At 44.8% G+C, this 21083-nt stretch overlaps 2 protein-coding genes across 6 annotated transcripts; both read right to left on the reverse strand.

Annotated features, from left to right (window-relative positions):
- Positions 1 to 1155: 1155 nt before the first annotated feature.
- Positions 1156 to 12957, reverse strand: CD1H11orf16 (chromosome D1 C11orf16 homolog). 5 transcript variants are annotated; one of them, XM_043580588.1, is made up of 6 exons: positions 12844 to 12957; positions 12047 to 12231; positions 10619 to 10775; positions 2598 to 2832; positions 1236 to 1998; positions 1156 to 1204 (listed from the first exon to the last, which is right to left on the reverse strand). In XM_043580588.1, the coding sequence occupies exons 2-5, from the start codon at positions 12211 to 12213 to the stop codon at positions 1247 to 1249; spliced, it is 1311 nt and encodes a 436-aa protein (XP_043436523.1). In that variant the 5' UTR covers positions 12214 to 12231; positions 12844 to 12957; the 3' UTR covers positions 1156 to 1204; positions 1236 to 1246. The 5 variants fall into 5 exon arrangements, with proteins under 5 accessions (XP_043436523.1, XP_043436522.1, XP_043436524.1 ...); XM_043580587.1 differs by having other exon boundaries at positions 1156 to 1998; positions 12848 to 12957; XM_043580589.1 differs by having other exon boundaries at positions 1156 to 1998; positions 10667 to 10775.
- A 2888-nt stretch (positions 12958 to 15845) lies between these two features.
- On the reverse strand, positions 15846 to 16793 carry ASCL3 (achaete-scute family bHLH transcription factor 3). The gene has a single exon (XM_043578989.1). It carries the CDS (start codon positions 16477 to 16479, stop codon positions 15934 to 15936), a length of 546 nt encoding a protein of 181 aa, XP_043434924.1. The 5' UTR covers positions 16480 to 16793; the 3' UTR covers positions 15846 to 15933.
- Between the last annotated feature and the right edge of the window lie 4290 nt (positions 16794 to 21083).

The following is a 21083-nucleotide window of genomic DNA, read 5'->3' on the forward strand; positions in this document are numbered from 1 at the left end:
TAGAAACAGTTGTTTCCAAGTAGCTTCTGCCAGTACCTCTCACAGCCTCTCACTGTAAGATCAGGGACCTATTTTACAGGAGCCCAAGAACCTGCCCCCCCGCCTTTATATTATCAATACAGAGTTTCCTCTCAGGGGAGGAGGAGCTCAGCTGCACACAGCTGGATTCTTGTTTCTCCAGTTACCCCCCTCTCAGAGGTGGGGGAAAGATCCCCATCTTGAAAACCAAAGAAGGTCTAGAGCCCTCAGTTTAAGTCCAACAGCAGCCAACCCCTGTCCATTCCCAACCACCCCAAAGCCCAGGGGCCCAGGAGTCACCAAGAAAGTTTCTCAGTGTAGAAATAATTTAACTTTCTGGAACTGAAGACCAATAAAGTTTTTACCCCTGGGGCAAGATTGAAATCCTCAGGGGCTCAGAGGTCCTTCTGGCTGAGCCTCAGCTCTCCTGGAAATAGGGCAGTGGCCTTAAACAGGGACACACAGTGGGTCCCAATGTGGGTGGTGCCTCAAGATCCTCAAGCCCTTAGGAGTGGTATTCTTTAACCACATAGCCTCCTGCCTCAGATTGAATGTTCATTTAGTTCACTGGATGTTAGCCCCAAGAATCTGGTCTAGGGCTGGGCTCATCCCATCCACCTCTGCCAGCTGACTTAGGCTGCTGCTCTTGCTGGGGCTTACTGGGAATTAAATTTGACAGAGGAGAAGCATGTCAGCAATAGACTGCTTCTAAACCTATGAGGGGAGCATGTCTCACACTTCATAGCTCAAGGTGAAGGTGAGGATGGCTGTGGATTGCCAACAACAATCCCTTTGTAAGCCATTGGGATTACAATCCCTTGTTAAGGAGTGAGCAGCATGACGCAGGGCCCTGCTTCTCCCCACTCTGATTTACTAAGGGGACCATCTGGGGAGTAAGGCCTGACGACCAATGTTTAAAGACCAGTTTCTGTGCTTCTCGGGACACTGAAGACTAATTGACACCTGGGGGCATTTTGACTCTTCATCTAGAGAAAACTCAAGGGCTCCAAGAAAAAAAAGTAGGGGTATGGGGCAGGCCAAAGCAGACAATGGCAGTGCCCTGTCAGCACAGACAAGTGAAGAAGGAAAATACAGTTGTTAAATAGGGATGCAAACCTTCACACAAAGATCAACCCATCTTTTCTTAGTGGGTTTTATTGTTCAGATGGAAACCCACTATTTCCCTCTTGTCCCAGCTTCCCCTTCAACATGGCCACACACCTAAGTGTTACTTCCAATCCCAGTACAGTGGACACATGCATGAGATTCCTAAGAGATACATGGGAGGGAAGGGAGCAGGTATCTCAGGAGGTGTTGTACCTGGCTTCCCAGGACAGGGCTCAGGCCCGTTTCTCCTCCAATACCTCCACTCGGGCTGGCAGAGGGCACCCTGCCTCCTCAGAGACTTCTCAAGAAGAATAGGGTCTGTGTTGACTGTGCTGTCCACCGCCAGCCTCTGCGGGAGGCACATCTCCAGATCGTTCTCCAAATCCTCTTCCTCAGAAGAAGAGGAGGAAGAAGAGGAAGAAACACCCATGGGAGCTTGCACTGCTACTGCTTCCTCTTTTGCAGGACCCTCCAGAGGCAAAAGTTGTGCTGTGGGCTTTAGTTCCACCTCTGGATGTTCTGTGGCTGTGGCCCCTGAGGTCCTGGCTAGAGGCCACCAGGTGGGTCCTGCCCAGGGACAGTAGCAGAGGCAGATCTGGTACGGCAGCTGGCAGCAGGCCTGGGGGAGGCAGGGCGGGCACAGGAACAGAGCGCCTGGAGAAAGCCCGCTGATGACACATCCAGCTACCGGTCCCAGCGGAGAGCAGCAAGGGGCCCAGAGGAGGGGCCCGGGGTGCTCCCTGGTTAAAGGCTTGTGCAGCCTCTCCACAGCCTTCTTCCACACAGCTGGGGGCACCCACCTGACCTGGCCCAGAGGCACAGTAGCTGTCTTGCCATTCCAGAAGTGAACAGTAATTCCTCCTCCTTTGGATGCTACATAACAGAGCAACATTTTGTCAGTTACCTCTTCTATGTCATGGCCTCAAAGCAAACCTCAGGGCAGCCTCTGTTCTGCGGGCCTCCCCTCCCTGGAGAGCCTTCCCCGGAACATTCCCTCACCCACCCCCTATCTACCTACTGCCACTTCCCATTGCACTTGCAGGCACCTCCCTGTCTCAGTTTTCAGGTCAAAGTCAAAATGCATCCTCAGAGGGGAAAGAGGAGAGGCCTCCCCTTCTCACTGTCTAAACTGCAACGATGCTAGCTGGTGCACCCTGCAGAGGGGACTGTCCCCTTGATGACTTGATGGGGGACCCGTCATGAGTATGGCCCCATGGCACCATAGGTTAGCTAACCTATTTAGACATAATAGTTTTAGGCTATTTTTCCCCGATGAAAAGCATTTTATAATCCAAAAGTTATGATCTTTTTTATCTGTTGCCACATCCACGATTAAGCTGCAAGTGAGGGGGTGAGGATTTTTTTTTTTTAACACCTCTAAGACCCTACACTCCCCTCTAAGACACTTTTGGCTCTCTCCTACCAGCCTGGCTCCCTCCCGGGGACTGATAGGTCAGAGCAGCTCCCCTTACCTCTCAGGGGGTCTCTCGCCTCCAAGCCCAAGAGAACCGTGCCAGGGCCATACCGCTGCTGGTCTGGATCCCAGGCTGCAAGCACCTTGTCCCCTGGCCGTGGTGAGTGTTCTACGCACGGCAAGAACTGAATGACATCTTCTTCTAAGACCACACTCTGCCGCTGGGCTGGCAGCTTTGGGTCTGTGGCAGTGGGAACCTCAAATTCCACAAGCAGGACCCCCTGTCTCTCCAACTGTGGAAAAGAAAACACTCAGCGTAAGATGTGGCACTGGGAAGTAGAACAGGGAAGCACTGCAGTTCCCAGAACCAGGCCCAGGGGCTGGCTTACTCAGTGAGGGCCAGGGGACAGAGACAGGGACAGGCCGGCTGTGGTGTGGACGTTCTTCCCTCGACCTCTTTTCACCATGGGCAACTTTTGTTTATCACTTCCTGCCATTCCTTTCCCTTCCTCTTTTCCTGTCTGTCTTTGCTCCCCTATATATTTGGCCTGCAATTCCCAGGGATAACCTGCATCCTCTGGATCTTTCCCCAGTGTACTCCCCCTCCTCCTAGCATTCCCCAAAAATGTTGTCCCTGCATCCAAGACCAACCAGGGGTCGCATATGCATCCACAGGCCCACACCCACATGAGCAAGGAGCAGCTGTGGCCTAACATGAGGGCAGCCCTCAGCACTGCCATTACATCAGTGAGGATAGGTTTGGGTCAGCAAGTGGACATCATAAAAGAGAGGGCAAGGGGGAGTTGCGGCAAGATGGCGGCTTAGGAGGACGCTGGGCTCACCGCACGTCCTGCTGATCACTTAGATTCCATCTACACCTGCCTAAATAACCCAGAAAACCGCCAGAGGATTAGCAGAACGGAGTCGCCGGAGCCAAACGCAGACGAGAGGCCCACGGAAGAGGGTAGGAAGGGCGGCGAGGCGGTGCGTGCTCCACGGACTGGCGGGAGGGAGCCGGGGCGGAGGGGCGGCTCGCCGGCCAAGCAGAGCCCCCGAGTCTGGCTTGCAAAAGCGGAGGGGCCCGGCGGACTGTGTTCCGACAGCAAGCGCGACTTAGCGTCTGGGAGGTCATAAGTTAACAGCTCTGCTCGGAAAGCGGGAAGGCTGGAGGACAAAGGGAGGGAGAGCTGCTGAGCCCCCTGACAACAGAGCTCAGTTTGGTGGGGAACAAAGGCGCTCGCCAGCGCCATCTCCCCCGCCCATCCCCCAGCCGAAATCCCAAAGGGAACCGGTTCCTGCCACGGAACTTGCTCGCTCCGCGCAAACACCCAACTCTGCGCTTCGGTGGAGCCAAACCTCCGGCAGCGGATCTGACTCCCTCCCGCTGCCACAGGGCCCCTCCTGAAGTGGATCACCTAAGGAGAAGCGATCTAAGCCTGCCCCTCCTGCCCCCGAGCACCTTGCCTACCCACCCCAGCTAATACGCCAGATCCCCAGCATCACAAGCCTGGCAGGGTGCAAGTAGCCCAGACGAGCCACACCACCCCACAGTGAATCCCGCCCCTAGGAGAGGGGAAGAGAAGGCACACACCAGTCTGACTGTGGCCCCAGCGGTGGGCTGGGGGCAGACATCAGGTCTGACTGCGGCCCCGCCCACCAACTCCAGGTATACACCACAGCACAGGGGAAGTGCCCTGCAGGTCCTCACCACGCCAGGGACTATCCAAAATGACCAAGCGGAAGAACTCCCCTCAGAAGAATCTCCAGGAAATAACAACAGCTAATGAGCTGATCAAAAAGGATTTAAATAATATAACAGAAAGTGAATTTAGAATAATAGTCATAAAATTAATCGCTGGGCTTGAAAACAGTATACAGGACAGCAGAGAATCTCTTGCTACAGAGATCAAGGGACTAAGGAACAGTCACGAGGAGCTGAAAAACGCTTTAAACGAAATGCATAACAAAATGGAAACCACCACAGCTCGGCTTGAAGAGGCAGAGGAGAGAATAGGTGAACTAGAAGATAAAGTGATGGAAAAAGAGGAAGCTGAGAAAAAGAGAGATAAAAAAATCCAGGAGTATGAGGGGAAAATTAGAGAATTAAGTGATACACTAAAAAGAAATAATATACGCATAATTGGTATCCCAGAGGAGGAAGAGAGAGGGAAAGGTGCTGAAGGGGTACTTGAAGAAATAATAGCTGAGAACTTCCGTGAACTGGGGAAGGAAAAAGGCATTGAAATCCAAGAGGCACAGAGAACTCCCTTCAGACGTAACTTGAATCGATCTTCTGCACGACATATCATAGTGAAACTGGCAAAATACAAGGATAAAGAGAAAATTCTGAAAGCAGCAAGGGGTAAACGTGCCCTCACATATAAAGGGAGACCTATAAGACTCGTGACTGATCTCTCTTTTGAAACTTGGCAGGCCAGAAAGAATTGGCACGAGATTTTCAGGGTGCTAGACAGAAAAAATATGCAGCCGAGAATCCTTTATCCAGCAAGTCTGTCATTTAGAATAGAAGGAGAGATAAAGGTCTTCCCAAACAAACAAAAACTGAAGGAATTTGTCACCACTAAACCAGCCCTACAAGAGATCCTAAGGGGGACCCTGTGAGACAAAGTCCCAGAGACATCACTATAAGCATAAAACATACAGACATCACAATGACTCTAAACCCGTATCTTTCTATAATAACACTGAATGTAAATGGATTAAATGTGCCAACCAAAAGACATAGGGTATCAGAATGGATAAAAAAACAAGACCCATCTATTTGCTGTCTACAAGAGACTCATTTTAGACCTGAGGACACCTTTAGATTGAGAGTGAGGGGATGGAGAACTATTTATCATGCGACTGGAAGCCAAAAGAAAGCTGGAGTAGCCATACTTATATCAGACAAACTAGACTTTAAATTAAAGGCTGTAACAAGAGATGAAGAAGGACATTATATAATAGTTACAGGGTCTATCCATCAGGAAGAGCTAACAATTATAAATGTCTATGCACCGAATACCGGAGCCCCCAAATATATAAAACAATTACTCATAAACATAAGCAACCTTATTGATAAGAATGTGGTAATTGCAGGGGACTTTAATACACCACTTACAGAAATGGATAGATCATCTAGACACACGGTCAATAAAGAAACAAGGGCCCTGAATGAGACATTGGATCAGATGGACTTGACAGATATATTTAGAACTCTGCATCCCAAAGCAACAGAATATACTTTCTTCTTGAGTGCACATGGAACATTCTCCAAGATAGATCATATACTGGGTCACAAAACAGCCCTTCATAAGTTTACAAGAATTGAAATTATACCATGCTTACTTTCAGACCACAATGCCATGAAGCTTGAAATCAACCACAGAAAAAAGTCTGGAAAACCTCCAAAAGCATGGAGGTTAAAGAACACCCTACTAAAGAATGAATGGGTCAACCAGGCAATTAGAGAAGAAATTAAAAAATATATGGAAACAAACGAAAATGAAAATACAACAATCCAAACGCTTTGGGACGCAGCAAAGGCAGTCCTGAGAGGAAAATACATTGCAATCCAGGCCTATCTCAAGAAACAAGAAAAATCCCAAATACAAAATCTAACAGCACACCTAAAGGAACTAGAAGCAGAACAGCAAAGGCAGCCTAAGCCCAGCAGAAGAAGAGAAATAATAAAGATCAGAGCAGAAATAAACAATATAGAAACTAAAAAAACTGTAGAGCAGATCAACGAAACCAAGAGTTGGTTTTTTGAAAAAATAAACAAAATTGACAAACCTCTAGCCAGGCTTCTCAAAAAGAAAAGGGAGATGACCCAAATAGATAAAATCATGAATGAAAATGGAATGATTACAACCAATCCCTCAGAGATACAAACAATTATCAGGGAATACTATGAAAACTTATATGCCAACAAATTGGACAACCTGGAAGAAATGGACAAATTCCTGAACACCCACACGCTTCCAAAACTCAATCAGGAGGAAATAGAAAGCTTGAACAGACCCATAACCAGCGAAGAAATTGAATCGGTTATCAAAAATCTCCCAACAAATAAGAGTCCAGGACCAGATGGCTTCCCAGGGGAGTTCTACCAGACGTTTAAAGCAGAGATAATACCTATCCTTCTCAAGCTATTCCAAGAAATAGAAAGGGAAGGAAAACTTCCAGACTCATTCTATGAAGCCAGTATTACTTTGATTCCTAAACCAGACAGAGACCCAGTCAAAAAAGAGAACTACAGGCCAATATCCCTGATGAATATGGATGCAAAAATTCTCAATAAGATACTAGCAAATCGAATTCAACGGCATATAAAAAGAATTATTCACCATGATCAAGTGGGATTCATTCCTGGGATGCAGGGCTGGTTCAACATTCGCAAATCAATCAACGTGATACATCACATTAACAAAAAAAGAGAGAAGAACCATATGATCCTGTCAATCGATGCAGAAAAGGCCTTTGACAAAATCCAGCACCCTTTCTTAATAAAAACCCTTGAGAAAGTCGGGATAGAAGGAACATACTTAAAGATCATAAAAGCCATTTATGAAAAGCCCACAGCTAACATCATCCTCAACGGGGAAAAACTGAAAGCTTTTTCCCTGAGATCAGGAACACGACAAGGATGCCCACTCTCACCGCTGCTGTTTAACATAGTGCTGGAAGTTCTAGCATCAGCAATCAGACAACAAAAGGAAATCAAAGGCATCAAAATTGGCAAAGATGAAGTCAAGCTTTCGCTTTTTGCAGATGACATGATATTATACATGGAAAATCCGATAGACTCCACCAAAAGTCTGCTAGAACTGATACAGGAATTCAGCAAAGTTGCAGGATACAAAATCAATGTACAGAAATCAGTTGCATTCTTATACACTAACAATGAAGCAACAGAAAGACAAATAAAGAAACTGATCCCATTCACAATTGCACCAAGAAGCATAAAATACCTAGGAATAAATCTAACCAAAGATGTAAAGGATCTGTATGCTGAAAACTATAGAAAGCTTCTGAAGGAAATTGAAGAAGATTTAAAGAAATGGAAAGACATTCCCTGCTCATGGATTGGAAAAATAAATATTGTCAAAATGTCAATACTACCCAAAGCTATCTACACATTCAATGCAATCCCAATCAAAATTGCACCAGCATTCTTCTCGAAACTAGAACAAGCAATCCTAAAATTCATATGGAACCACAAAAGGCCCCGAATAGCCAAAGGAATTTTGAAGAAGAAGACCAAAGCAGGAGGCATCACAATCCCAGACTTTAGCCTCTACTACAAAGCTGTCATCATCAAGACAGCATGGTATTGGCACCAAAACAGACACATAGACCAATGGAATAGAATAGAAACCCCAGAACTAGACCCACAAACGTATGGCCAACTCATCTTTGACAAAGCAGGAAAGAACATCCAATGGAAAAAAGACAGCCTCTTTAACAAATGGTGCTGGGAGAACTGGACAGCAACATGCAGAAGGTTGAAACTAGACCACTTTCTCACACCATTCACAAAAATAAACTCAAAATGGATAAAGGACCTAAATGTGAGACAGGAAACCATCAAAACCTTAGAGGAGAAAGCAGGAAAAGACCTCTCTGACCTCAGCCGTAGCAATCTCTTACTCGACACATCCCCAAAGGCAAGGGAATTAAAAGCAAAAGTGAATTACTGGGACCTTATGAAGATAAAAAGCTTCTGCACAGCAAAGGAAACAACCAACAAAACTAAAAGGCAACCAACGGAATGGGAAAAGATATTCGCAAATGACATATCGGACAAAGGGCTAGTATCCAAAATCTATAAAGAGCTCACCAAACTCCACACCCGAAAAACAAATAACCCAGTGAAGAAATGGGCAGAAAACATGAATAGACACTTCTCTAAAGAAGACATCCGGATGGCCAACAGGCACATGAAAAGATGTTCAGCGTCGCTCCTTATCAGGGAAATACAAATCAAAACCACACTCAGGTATCACCTCACGCCAGTCAGAGTGGCCAAAATGAACAAATCAGGAGACTATAGATGCTGGAGAGGATGTGGAGAAACGGGAACCCTCTTGCACTGTTGGTGGGAATGCAAATTGGTGCAGCCGCTCTGGAAAGCAGTGTGGAGGTTCCTCAGAAAATTAAAAATAGACCTACCCTATGACCCAGCAATAGCACTGCTAGGAATTTATCCAAGGGATACAGGAGCACTGATGCATAGGGCCACTTGTACCCCAATGTTCATAGCAGCACTCTCAACAATAGCCAAATTATGGAAAGAGCCTAAATGTCCATCAACTGATGAATGGATAAAGAAATTGTGGTTTATATACACAATGGAATATTACATGGCAATGAGAAAAAATGAAATATGGCCTTTTGTAGCAACGTGGATGGAACTGGAGAGTGTGATGCTAAGTGAAATAAGCCATACAGAGAAAGACAGATACCATATGGTTTCACTCCTATGTGGATCCTGAGAAACTTCACAGGAACCCATGGGGGAGGCGAAGGAAAAAAAAAAAAAAGAGGTTAGAATGGGAGAGAGCCAAAGCATAAGAGACTTAAAAACTGAGAACAAACTGAGGGTTGATGGGGGGTGGGAGGGAGGAGAGGGTGGGTGATGGGTATTGAGGAGGGCACCTTTTGGGATGAGCACTGGGTGTTGTATGGAAACCAATTTGTCAATAAATGTCAGAAAAAACAACAAAAAAACAAACAAACAAACAAAAAGAAATAAAAAATAGTCTATTAAAAAAAAAAAAAGAGAGGGCAGGGAAGTACTTAAGCTACTGAAAGCACACGCTGTTTTGAGAACTCGGTATGATTTTAAAGAGAAATAAATTCTGGTTACAAATTAATCACAAAAAAATTAATCATGAGACAACCTATTACTTGAACAAAACTGTGCTAATATTTCATTCAAATTCACGTTTAGTTACTGGAAAAATGACAAAATGACTTCTGAACGGAAATTCACACTAGTCTTCCCTCCATGAATCCACATGCACGAAGTCTGACGTTGAAAAGAAGAGAAAAAAATCTCAAAGAAGTAAACAGCCACTGAAGTACAGGGTAGGCCTGACTCCCAGCATGTGGGGGACCACACTTCCGTGTGTACAGGTACAGAGGCACATGTGTGGGCAGAGGGGTTTGCTTCTTTCCTTTAGGCTGGTGCACATAATTCAACACATTGAATTTTCCTGAACAAAGCACTTTTTATTGCAAACTTTCTTCACTGTCACAGGTTCAATTGTATCCTCCTCGAATTCATCTGTTAGAGTCCAAGCCCCTCCAAATATGACTTTATTTGGGAATAGGATCATAATTAGTGAAGACAAGGTCATGGTAGGCTGAGGGGGGCGGCTGCCTAATCCAATGACTGATCTTCTTTTTTTAAGTTCATTTATTTATTTGTGAGAGAAAGCACAAGCAGGGGAGGGCCAGAGAGAGAAATCTAAGCAAGCTCCGTACTGTCAGCACAGAGCCCAATGCGGGGCTGGGGGCGGGGGCGGGGGAGGCTTCAAGTCACAAACTGTGAGATCATGACCTGAGCCAAAATCAAGAGTCAGACACTTAACCAAATTAGCCACCAGGTGACCCCCAATGACTGATGCTCTTCTATAAAGGGGAAATGTGAACACGGACATGCACAGAGGGAAGATACCAATTGAAGGTGGGGCAAAGATTGGGGTGCCGCTTCTTCAAGCCAAGGAACAGCAGAGATTGGCAGCAAGCCACCAGAAGTCAATCAGAACAGGCATGTGGAACATATTCTCCCTCATAGCCTTCAGAAGAACCAATTCTGCCAACATCTGGGTTTCACTCTCCAGAACGGAGAGATAATACATTTCTATTACTTAAGCCACCCTGTTTGTGCTACTCTGTTACACAGCCCTGGAAGACTGATACACTCACTGACATTACATTTCCCTTCTGGAACCTGGCCACGAAAGACATGTGCTTATTCAAGAAACTGAACTGCTGGACACACACAGCTGAGGCATAGCAGGTGTGACAGGGCCACCCAGAGGAGGGTGCTGGGACGTGTGAGGAACTTGCCTCTGGAGCAGCCTTTATCTGAGCCCAGTAATAAAAGCCATCCGGTACCCTTCTTGCGAGGATCCATGTGTCAGCAGCATCTCCAACTCTTCCCGACCAGCCAGGCCCCTGCCATGCAGAGTCAGCAATGTGGAGACACGGGTGGTAAGATGTATATCTGCAAAAAAACACAAACGGAATTAGGGACTGGAGACGATCAAGCCCTGAAAACATCGAGAAACCCGTTTCACAGATCTGAGCAGCGCCGTGGCATGTGTATGACATGTAAGGCTATATGGAACAGAAATCCATGTGAAAGGTGGCTGGCAATCTGTGGCTTCCAGTAGGCTACGATACACTGCTGGAAGGGGCAGAAGGAGAGGACAGTGAAAGGGAATATCGTTTGGGGATTGAGAATTGCTTCAAGGTTATCAAAATGTGATTCGCCTTGATATATTCAAGTGAATTAACACTGGTTCTGAGACTGAACAGGAGACCAGGAAAGGGCCCTGGGGAGGTAAATCCTAAGGTGGCGCGTGGGAATCCGGGATGGATTCATATGCGTGTTTCAATGCTAGTGCCAAAGGAGTAAAACTGGAAGGATGCTTGTGGGCTCAGAAGGGAGGAGGAAGTATTTGAGCAAGGGAAGCACGGAGGAGCTGACTAGGGGCCTGAGAGACAGAAATAAAGGAGAAGCCACTCCTGAAAAGTTTTGTGGACAGGGCCAAACCAGGGGTGTGGGGGTGTGGGATGGTTGAGTCAGGGCATGGGTTTTCTGAAGCAGCCGGTTACTTTGTGGGAAAGCCTGAATACAGGGATGCTTAACTCTGGCTTTGAATGAGAAGGTTCGCATAGATGAATCCAGAAAGCCGGGCTATTAAGGGTTCAAGCTGGCATGTCCCTAACCTGGGCAGAACAGAACTGAGTGTCACGGACACAAGTGAGTCCCTGGAACTGACACCACTTGTGTGTGCTTGAGGGCTGAGCTCTCTTTCCCTCTTCTGCAATCACACTTTAGACAGCCCACGGAGGAAATTAGGAAAGGCCAGGATAACCGAGGGATACTGAGGGGAACTGTGGAGGCGCCTGGAGACCTCGCCTTAGCTGTTGGTTGCAGAAACCCTAATTTCTCACACGGTGCCGGGGCAAGTCTCTTGGTTAATGGTAAAATGAGCTAGAAACTCTTTAACTGGTGAATGCCTGACTGCCTTCTCTCCCACGTCTAACCTTGACACCTGCCACCCTCTACTAAGTGCTACAAAGAGTACAGTTTACACACGAGTGACATAATACCCCAAGCAACTCCTAGCCCACACAGTGAAGAAACCCTTTCAGCCTTCCCAGGAAGCAAATTGTCTCCCTCGTGATATGCCATCGAGAGCCAACACCAGAGGGGAACAAAGGGGGTGGGGTGCACGTCACTTCCGCCAGAGGTGCAGAGACTAGTACCTGGTAAGGGGGATGTGCCGGCTGAGCCAGGGTGCCTGGATGGCAAAGGGGCAGGTGAAGGAGAAGTCCCAGCAGGGAGCAGCACCAGCCCAGGAGGCGGACTTCAGGGTTGAGGCCACACTGCAGTATTTGGGCAAAGGAATCCTGGGCCCCGCAGAGGATTCCATGGCCTTCAGGGAAACCACCTGAGAACAAGCACACCATTACCTGAGTTGCAGCAGAGGGCTGCTGGCTGGAGCAGGGCTCAGTTCTGCCATTAGCAGCCTCCAACTGCTCCCACAGACTGTTCTCTGAATCACCTGCCTTGAGAACCTTGGCTCAGAAGATACAGGAGGGGTTGAAAGGGCAAGAGTTGTGACTTCAGAGAAACCGAGCTTTAAATCCTTCACAGCCTGCAGGCTGCGTGCTCACTCCACCACTGTGCTTCAGCTATGGCACAGGAGAGAATATATGAGATGTACCTGGTGTATAAGCAGCTCAATGTGTGCTAGTTTTTTCCTTCTCCCCAGGTGTAGGGACTCCCGGAGGTAAAACAATACAAATATGACTGGCCTAACCCTCATGACAAACTGACCCCTAACCTAAGCCACAGACTCCCTTCCTAACCTAGTGGCCCACAGGACTAACACTAGTCCCAGGTAGAGCTGAGATCCCAGGGTTGTGTCCTCCACAGACCTGTTTAGAGGTGACAGCTGCCACCCCGCTCCCAACATCACACTCCATTGCCCCAGCCCACCAGAGCTATGTTAGGGTCTGCCCCTGCCCAAGCCCACGGGGCTGACCCCAAGGGGACTTACTCACAGCCCCAAACTCCTCCACCTCAGCCTCAGCCCGTCTGACAGTTGGAGCTCAGAGCCTCAGCCCAACTGACTCCTGGTTGCCAAGCAGGTTGCCATGGATCCAAGACAGCAGGAACACTGTGGACTGAGTGTACTGAGCACGTGCACAGGAGTGGCAGGGGGCCTTGGGAGACATGGCAGGGGAGAGAGGAGAGGGTTTCTCTTGGAAGAGGGGGAGAAAGGGCATTAGAGAGAAAGCCCATTGCAGCCTCATTTCCCCAAAGTTCAGACTTTCCCACTGCTGGAAGAGGCAGTCATGGTGGGAAGCCCTCATGACCCAGGGGAGTCCTGTGAGGGAGGGAACTGTCCCTACAGAGACTAGGGGCTACTGATCTGTCTCCACCCTGTGCAGGCAGGAGACCAGGTCGGGTGAGCCCCTGACTGGCCAAAGGACTCTAAGATAGAATGTATCTGTAGTTTAAAGCAAAATAACTAAACATGTGGGTACATCTTTTCTGTAACAGACAGGACCCTGCTGAAGAGCAGAGTTGTGGTTACCACTTGGGGGTGATGGGAGTGGACACCAGCGACCAAGGGAACAGAAGTCTGGACTCCGCACTTATTTGAATGTCCATGGAACAGGCTGGTGTTTGAGGCATGTGACGGCCATTGTGCACCGATCATGTGCCTGGCACTGTGTTCAGGGGAGAATACCAAAAAAGTATACTGGGACATTTGCAAGTGTTTCTCCCCACATCCATTCCCCTCTTCCAACAGTTCCCATTTCCATTTGCAGACCCGTGTGATTAGGAGAGGCTGACCACACCCCCAGCTCCACAGGTATAATGAGTGTCAATCAGCACATTCCATTCCCCTGGGGTTGCTCCTGGGGTTTGGTTAAGTATGGGCATGTTCCTAGCCTCTCCAATCAGAATAAATCTCAAGACTTTTGTTGGGAATTCTGGATTATAGACTTTCTCTTTCCTCTCTTTCTATGCATAAATAAGAAAGTACATTGTTCTAGGGGCTTCTGGCTGCCTTCGTGGGATACTGAAGCTATTCCCAGAGAAAGGGAGAATAGACCTAAACAAAACAGGTTCTTGGTGACATTGTTGAGCCCTGATTGAAGGCAGCCCTATTGCTATACAGATTTGACTGACTGTTGCTAAAGGCAGAGTTCTTAGGTGCACAAAATTAGAGTCCAGGAAAGGCCAATGGAGTCTCTGGCAGTGAGAGAATAAGACAGGTAGGATTTCAATGATGGAGGGAAAAAGGAGAATATTCCAGTTTAGGAGTCAAGAGCTAAGAGAGAAGGAAGCCTTTGCAAGACTGCTTTTCTCTTCTGGAGGAAATGGGGTGTCATGAGAAAATCAGGATGTGACTATTTGGGAAAGTGCCAGATCGGTGGGAGCTTTGAAAACCAAGAAGATACATGTAAACAAAATGGTAGTCAAAGGGGATATGTCATAGGGTCTTGACATCTTCACACAATGAAGTGACAGGAAATGCTTTAAGAAAAAACATCAGAGTGAGAATGTAACCAGTTAAGAATAGAGCCCAGGAGGCCAGGGAGGAGACTGTTAACAGTGACCAGATATGATATGACAGGAGTGGAATAGGAAAATAGTAACACCAAATATTTTACCCACAACACCTGCCTGATTTGAGGCTCTTTGTTGGGTGCTAACAATTTAGAAGGAATAAGACTGGTCTACTGAAGAGATAGGTGTGTAATACAGAGTGTAAAGATAGTAGGATAGGAAATTCAAGGAGATATGTGTACAAAATAAAGCAACGAGTAATGGCTGGAGTGGGAAGACTTTACACAGATGACAGTAGAGATGAGTGTGCCAGTTTATGGAAAGTCCTGACTGGGCTTGGTGACAGATGGAACCTGGGAGTTAAGGGAGAAGGAAGAGCTGACACTGGTCATGGGAATGGAAATAGAGACATTTTGAAGGCAGACTCCAAGATATGGGGCAGTGACAGTCCTTCCCAGGGGTGAAGGAAAGGCGAGGCACATGCACGTTTTCTGGCCAGGAGAACCGGGAGAATGGTGATGCTATGGACAAAACAAGGTTAATAATAGTAATAATAATGGGGCGCCTGGGTGGCTCAGTATGTTAAGTATCCGACTCTTGATTTTGGCTCAGTCATGATCTCACAGTTTATGAGTTCAAGCCCCGCATCAGGCTCTGTCTGACAGCACCAAGCCTGTTTGAGATTCTCCCTCTCTCTCGCTGCCCCTCCCTCCTTCTGCCTCTGTTTCTCTCTCTCTCTCTCTCAAAATAAATAAACTTTAAAAGTTTTTTAAAAATAATAGTAACAATCATAATAGTGGTTATGAATACTTCTGTGTCAGGCACTGTTAATTCTCCTCATAAACATGGGGGACAGTTCCTGTTATTATTATTCTCACTCTGTGGATGAAGAAATGAGACATGGAGAAAAGGTAGCAAGAGTCCTAGTTTAAACTGAGGCAGTTTGATTCCAGAGACTGCCTCCTTAACCCCTACACTAGGCTGCCTGAGGAAGTATTCTGCATGCGGGAAAAAGATGACTCCAAAATAATTTCACATGACAACAAGACTTTGTTAACTACCTTTGCTTCAGCCCTGGGACGTTCTCCCATCAGGACATGAGTAAGATAGAGATGTGTAGATTTTCTGTCAACCCCAAATGCTAGCAATAAAAACCACCACACTTTGACAAATCAAGAGAGGTTCATTGTGGTCATTTCGCGTGAAGTGTCTGCAAAACGCATTACAAGCATTGAGCAGTCATTAGTCATACTTTACAATACTTTTGTGAGAGTGTCTCATGGCTGAGACTCTGGCCAAGTGTGTGAGAAGGGCTAGGGGAGATTTACAGAGAATCCTGGGGACTTCTGCTCCTCTAAAGTTCTTGAAAGAAATCACCAAAGCTTAAGATGCATCTTCTCAATCCACATAAGGTAATTGTCATATGTCTGAAACCCCCGTAAGAAATAGCCAGCATAGGCTAACATTTGAGCTGTTATTTGCCTATTCAGAAATTACATTTAGGAAAAACTATCGAATGATGCTGTAAAAGACTCCATTTTGTGAAATTATTTGTTTCTGCTTAGGATCAAATGATTCTAAAAATGGGGTCACTGTGGCGGCTGGTGGTTGCCATTATGGAGGAAACTTTCTCAGGGTTATTCTTGGTTTCAGTCTTATCAGGGTACAGAAGAGACTGCAGGTAATTAATGTACTTGATAGCAGCTCTGAGGGTTTCCACTTTGCTGAGTCGTTTCTCCAAGTACTCTTCTGGCAGATGATGTCGGAGCTGGGCATAGCCTTCATTGACACACTTTACCCGCTGCCTTTCCCGTTCATTCCTTTTCCGGATGAAGGCTGGCCCATAGGCATATTCACACCTTCTGTAATTTGCATAAGGCATGGGGAAGGAGAAGGAGCAGGGTTCACCATAATTTTCCATGATCAGGGAATCATTGGGAAAAGGCAGCAATGGCAGGTCTTCAGAGAAAGGGGATGGTACTGGGGCATCAGGGTACAGGTGGAAAGTGACCATGGGGTCCAGATAGAAGGACCTGGTCAGTGGCAAGTGGACAGAATCAGAGAAAACAGGCAGTTTTTCTGGCAGATTGGAGTAGCTTCGATTGTCCATCATTTCCTCTTTAGCCTGGAAACATAACCAAGTTTATTAATTTGGCCAGATCAAAAGAGAGCAGGTCTCATTGATTTTCTCAGAGATCAATAGTTTAAAGACTTCTCTGCTTTGATGCATAGTTCCTGAGCTCATTCTGAAAACGATATTGGGCTATAATACTCTGTGGGTAGGAAGAGAGGAATTTTTGGTGGTACAGGGGAACAGCATTAAATAACACTGACTCACTTTGTAAGAAAGTTATTCTCTTCCAGCTCTTTTGATCCTTGTGATTACAAAGATACAGCTTTAGTCTTGTAAGAGTGTGTCTTCCACATTACTAGAATGCTTTCTGATTCTCCCCAGATGGAGGCCTTCAACAAGCAATAGTATCTAACTAGAATTTAATAATGCTTTGCTGTTAATTTCTATTAATTGTGAATTATACTGATTTCACATTTATGGAAGTGATACAAAATTTCTTTTAAAAATACATCTGCTTGGGGCACCTGGGTGGCTCCATCAGTTAAGCGTCCAACTTCGGCTCAGGTCATGATCTCACGGTTTGTGAGTTCAAGCCCCGCGTCGGGCTCTGTGCTGACAGCTCAGAGCCTGGAGCCTGCTTTGGATTCTGTGTCTCTCCATCTCTCGGCCCCTCCCCTGCTCATGTTCTGTCTCTCAATAATAAGTAAATGTTAAAAAAACATTAAAAAAATACATCTGCTTGAGTAAAAAAAATCTCACTTAAAAAAAAGTAGTAAGTAAATAATAGTACAGGTGGAATACAGATAATGAAGACCGTGAGAGTGCATGCAATGCAAATAAGTAAAGTTTGGGAAACATTGAAATACCACAATATTCAAATACATGCTGGAAACATTACAAACGAGTTAATGATCATGCAACCTCACGGGGATAGCCTTCTTAAGTAATACCTGATATGCCACAGGAAAAATAAAAAATAAAAATAAGAAAGGAATCATTTGCTCTTAAAAATTCACTTTAAGATTCTTTTAAATAAGAAACTCCCCTAATACACTTAAACATAGTCAAATTACATATTTTTACTTACATAGAACTTTAAATATATTGAATGAAGTCCATCTGTATTTAGGTGTTTTGTTGTTGTTTTTTTTAACAGAACATAAGGATAGAACATTATACCCAAGAAGTCCCACACCAATACATTCCTTTTTTCTGAATAGGTCTTCATGCACCTCATTTATTAAACAACCGTTACTTTTTGCCTTTGACTATAATAATAAAGCCACAGCAGATTTTACAGGGATACTTCAGAGTAACGAGTTAACTGGGAGGTAGGGTAGTGCTGTAAGAAAAGAGCATTTTTCTTTCAGTTATAACACCCTTGAGTTTCAAACTTGGCTTTGCCCCTTCATAGCTATGTGTCCTTAGGCAAGCTTCTTAACCTTTCTGAGCTTCAGTTTTTTTCCTATGATCAACTGAGTTATTAACTACTCTGCAGGGTGGTTGTGAGGATCAGACGAAAAAATATATATAATGTACAGGCATCAGTTATTTTCCGCTTTCCTTTCTTTACAGATGAATACTTGTGTAGTGTCCCTTTCTAAATTGCAGCTCACAGAAAAACCTGGCTTATATTTTCCCTAACACTGGAAAATCAAACACTGGCCTATGTAAAACATATTGGTTGAGAGACGATCACACCTAAAATGGAAAAAGCAACATGAAATCTACCTGTGGGCCTCCAGAAAAGAGGGAAATATGACTTTCTGTTAATTCCTCAAGGATGTGATTTTAAAACATCTTTAGGAATGAGGGCTTGGCCTCTATAGTTGGCATGTGTAAAGAAAAAGAGGCAACTTCCCCTCCCCACCTGAAAAACCTCAGACCTGTTTATGAGCAAGATTAGGTAACATTTCACTTGCTTCTCTACCTGAGCATAGCAACAACCTGCAAGCTATACTATGTAATGGGTGGAGTAGCCTCTAAGCACCAGAATTCAAACACAATGAGGTATATATTTTTTCTTTTCTCTTCTTTTCTTTTTTTTAAATGTTTTTAATGCTAATTTATTTTTGAGAGAGGGAGAGAGAGACAGAGCATGAGAAGGGGAGGGGCAGAGAGAGAGGGAGACACAGAATCCAAAGCAGGCTCCAGGCTCTGAGCTGTCAGCACAGAGCCCGATGCTGGGCTAGAACTCAGGAGCCGTAAGAACATGACCTGAGCCGAAGTCGGACACTTAACCAACTAAGCCACCCAGGTGCCCCCCCTTTTTTTCTTTTTAAGTAGGTTTCATGCCCAGCCCAAGAGCCCAACCTGGGGCTTGAACTCACAACCCTGAGCTGAGATCAAGAGTCTTAGTCTTAACCAACTGAGTCACCCAAGTGCCCCTAATGAAGTGTATTATTTTAAAGTAAAGTGTGAAAAAGCCTATCCCATCTAGTATGGCTACTGAAAGATGAAAAAGACTATAGAATCAGAGAGGGCAGTATGTGATGGGGGTGGGGAAGGTGAGAGGTGAGAAGTGCTATAAGAAGTCATGGTGAAACACCCAGGAAAGGAGCAAATGCCAGGAAAAGCTCTTCCTAATATGGGGTTGGGGGTTGGAGGTGGGGATGAGACAAGTGTGTAGGTGCAATTAAAAATCAAAACAAAAGAACAAGAAATGAAATATTCCAAATTACTGACCAAATTGGCCTAAAATAACTAACATAAAAATCTCTTGAAGATTAAAAACTAGCCAAGATTCTATCAAAAATAAAAAGTTGCTGAGAGAAAAGTTAGGAAATTCCCAAGGCAGGAATTCCAGAGGATAAGAGATAAAGATCATGGATGGCAGAAGCTACAAAAATGGCACAGTGGGTATGGAGTCTATATTTCTACATTTCTGAGAACAGCAGAGCCTTATTTCTGCCTATAGCTAATAAGCCAGAACTGACACAACAGAGTATCACAATGTAAAGCAGATGTCAGCAAAGCCAATTACACACAAGAATTCTATAGGTATGGTTTTACCCTGACAGATAGTTTTAATGTCTTAAACCTTGACCCAGATGAAATCTGAGTAATTTACATATGCCACAGGTACTTGAAAGTTTCTAGGCTTTAACTAGACTATGCATAATTCTTAGAAAAAGAGCTTGGTGTCTCTGTAGACACGCTGTTGAGAAGCTTTTTTTTTACTAAGCATTTCCCAAAAGTTCACCAATCAATGTAGTAGCATTGAAATATGATTATCTTTTACTCAAAGAATAAAATTTAATCACAACACAACAGAGTGATACAATGATAAATGCAGTAAAGAAGAGGGTCAAGATAGAAACCTACTGGAGGATGGAAGTATTTGTAGAAATTGAGTACAAATTTTTAAAATAAAGCAACACAGATTATTGGTGTTGGGGCTTCACAGCTCCAGATACATGCACAGCTAACAAATGCACCTATCTTGGGAAAATCTCAGATTTCTGTCTTCTGGGAAATAAATGATGAGGTCTTAATGATAAAATCCTAAGAGATTCCGGTAGTTCTGCTGAGCATAAAAACTTCAACTTTTCAAAGATATTAAAAATATCTAGCCTGTAAGAAAAAAAAGCTACAACTGCACGTATAATTGATTTATGGAATCTTAGGGATGGAAAGAATCTTACAAATCCTCTTATCCAATCCCTCATAGGTTGTGAGTTGGCTAAGCTTGCAGAGCTCATAGCAGAGCAGGGGTCAGAACCTAGGTCTCCTGATTTCCAAACCAAACCCTTTCCACTTCTCCAGATCTAATCACCAGCAAAATCTGGATCTTTCCATTTATGGGCTTATTTGATAGTTTAAGACAATGGAATAATCAGTTGATAAAATTCATCATTTACCAACTGTGCCTGGGAATTTTCTTAAAAGCCATATTCTTATTCTCCCTCTGTGGGCCACTCTGGAAAAGAGTCTCTTACCTGTTTTGTAGCTAAGATGCTGTATTTTGGGCTGTGTCAGACGTAACCTGATTTATAGGTGATCATTTAGTAACTGTATGCAAAGTAGCTTACAGTTAAACAGAACTGCTTAGTTCTGGTTTAGCCATTTTTTCTACTTAATATGTAGATATGACAACACATAACAATACTAAATAGAAAGGTTTGCTTACAAAACTGGACTCTTATAACAAATTATTTTGTAAAAAGAATGCCTCCCAGCCATCTGATTCATATGATTTTCTATCAAAATTATTTATGGAAAGTATCTTTAAGTAATAGTCTCATAATGTTGGTCAATATTCTTTTAAATAGAGATTAAGGCTATAACCAGGGAGGTAAACATGAACCTAAATATAAACCTAATACATTTTGTTAAGATACCTGTTATATTTTCCTCTATTTAGACTTTATTTTTTAGAGTAACTTTAGATGCACAGCAAAATTGAGCAGAAAGTACGAAGATCCCACATACCCATTCCCTGCACTTGCACATCCTTCCCCACTGCCAACATCCTGCCCCAGTAACATATTTGTTACAATTGATGAACCAATATTGACACATCACTCAAAGTCCATAGTTTACCCAACAGTTCACTCTTAGTGTACATTTTATGAGTTTTAACAAATGTATAATGACATGCATCCACCATTACAGTCTCATACAGAATAGTTTTAGTGCCCTAA

Source organism: Prionailurus bengalensis, chromosome D1, assembly GCF_016509475.1.
Source record: "Prionailurus bengalensis isolate Pbe53 chromosome D1, Fcat_Pben_1.1_paternal_pri, whole genome shotgun sequence".
Taxonomy (NCBI): Eukaryota; Metazoa; Chordata; class Mammalia; order Carnivora; family Felidae; genus Prionailurus; species Prionailurus bengalensis.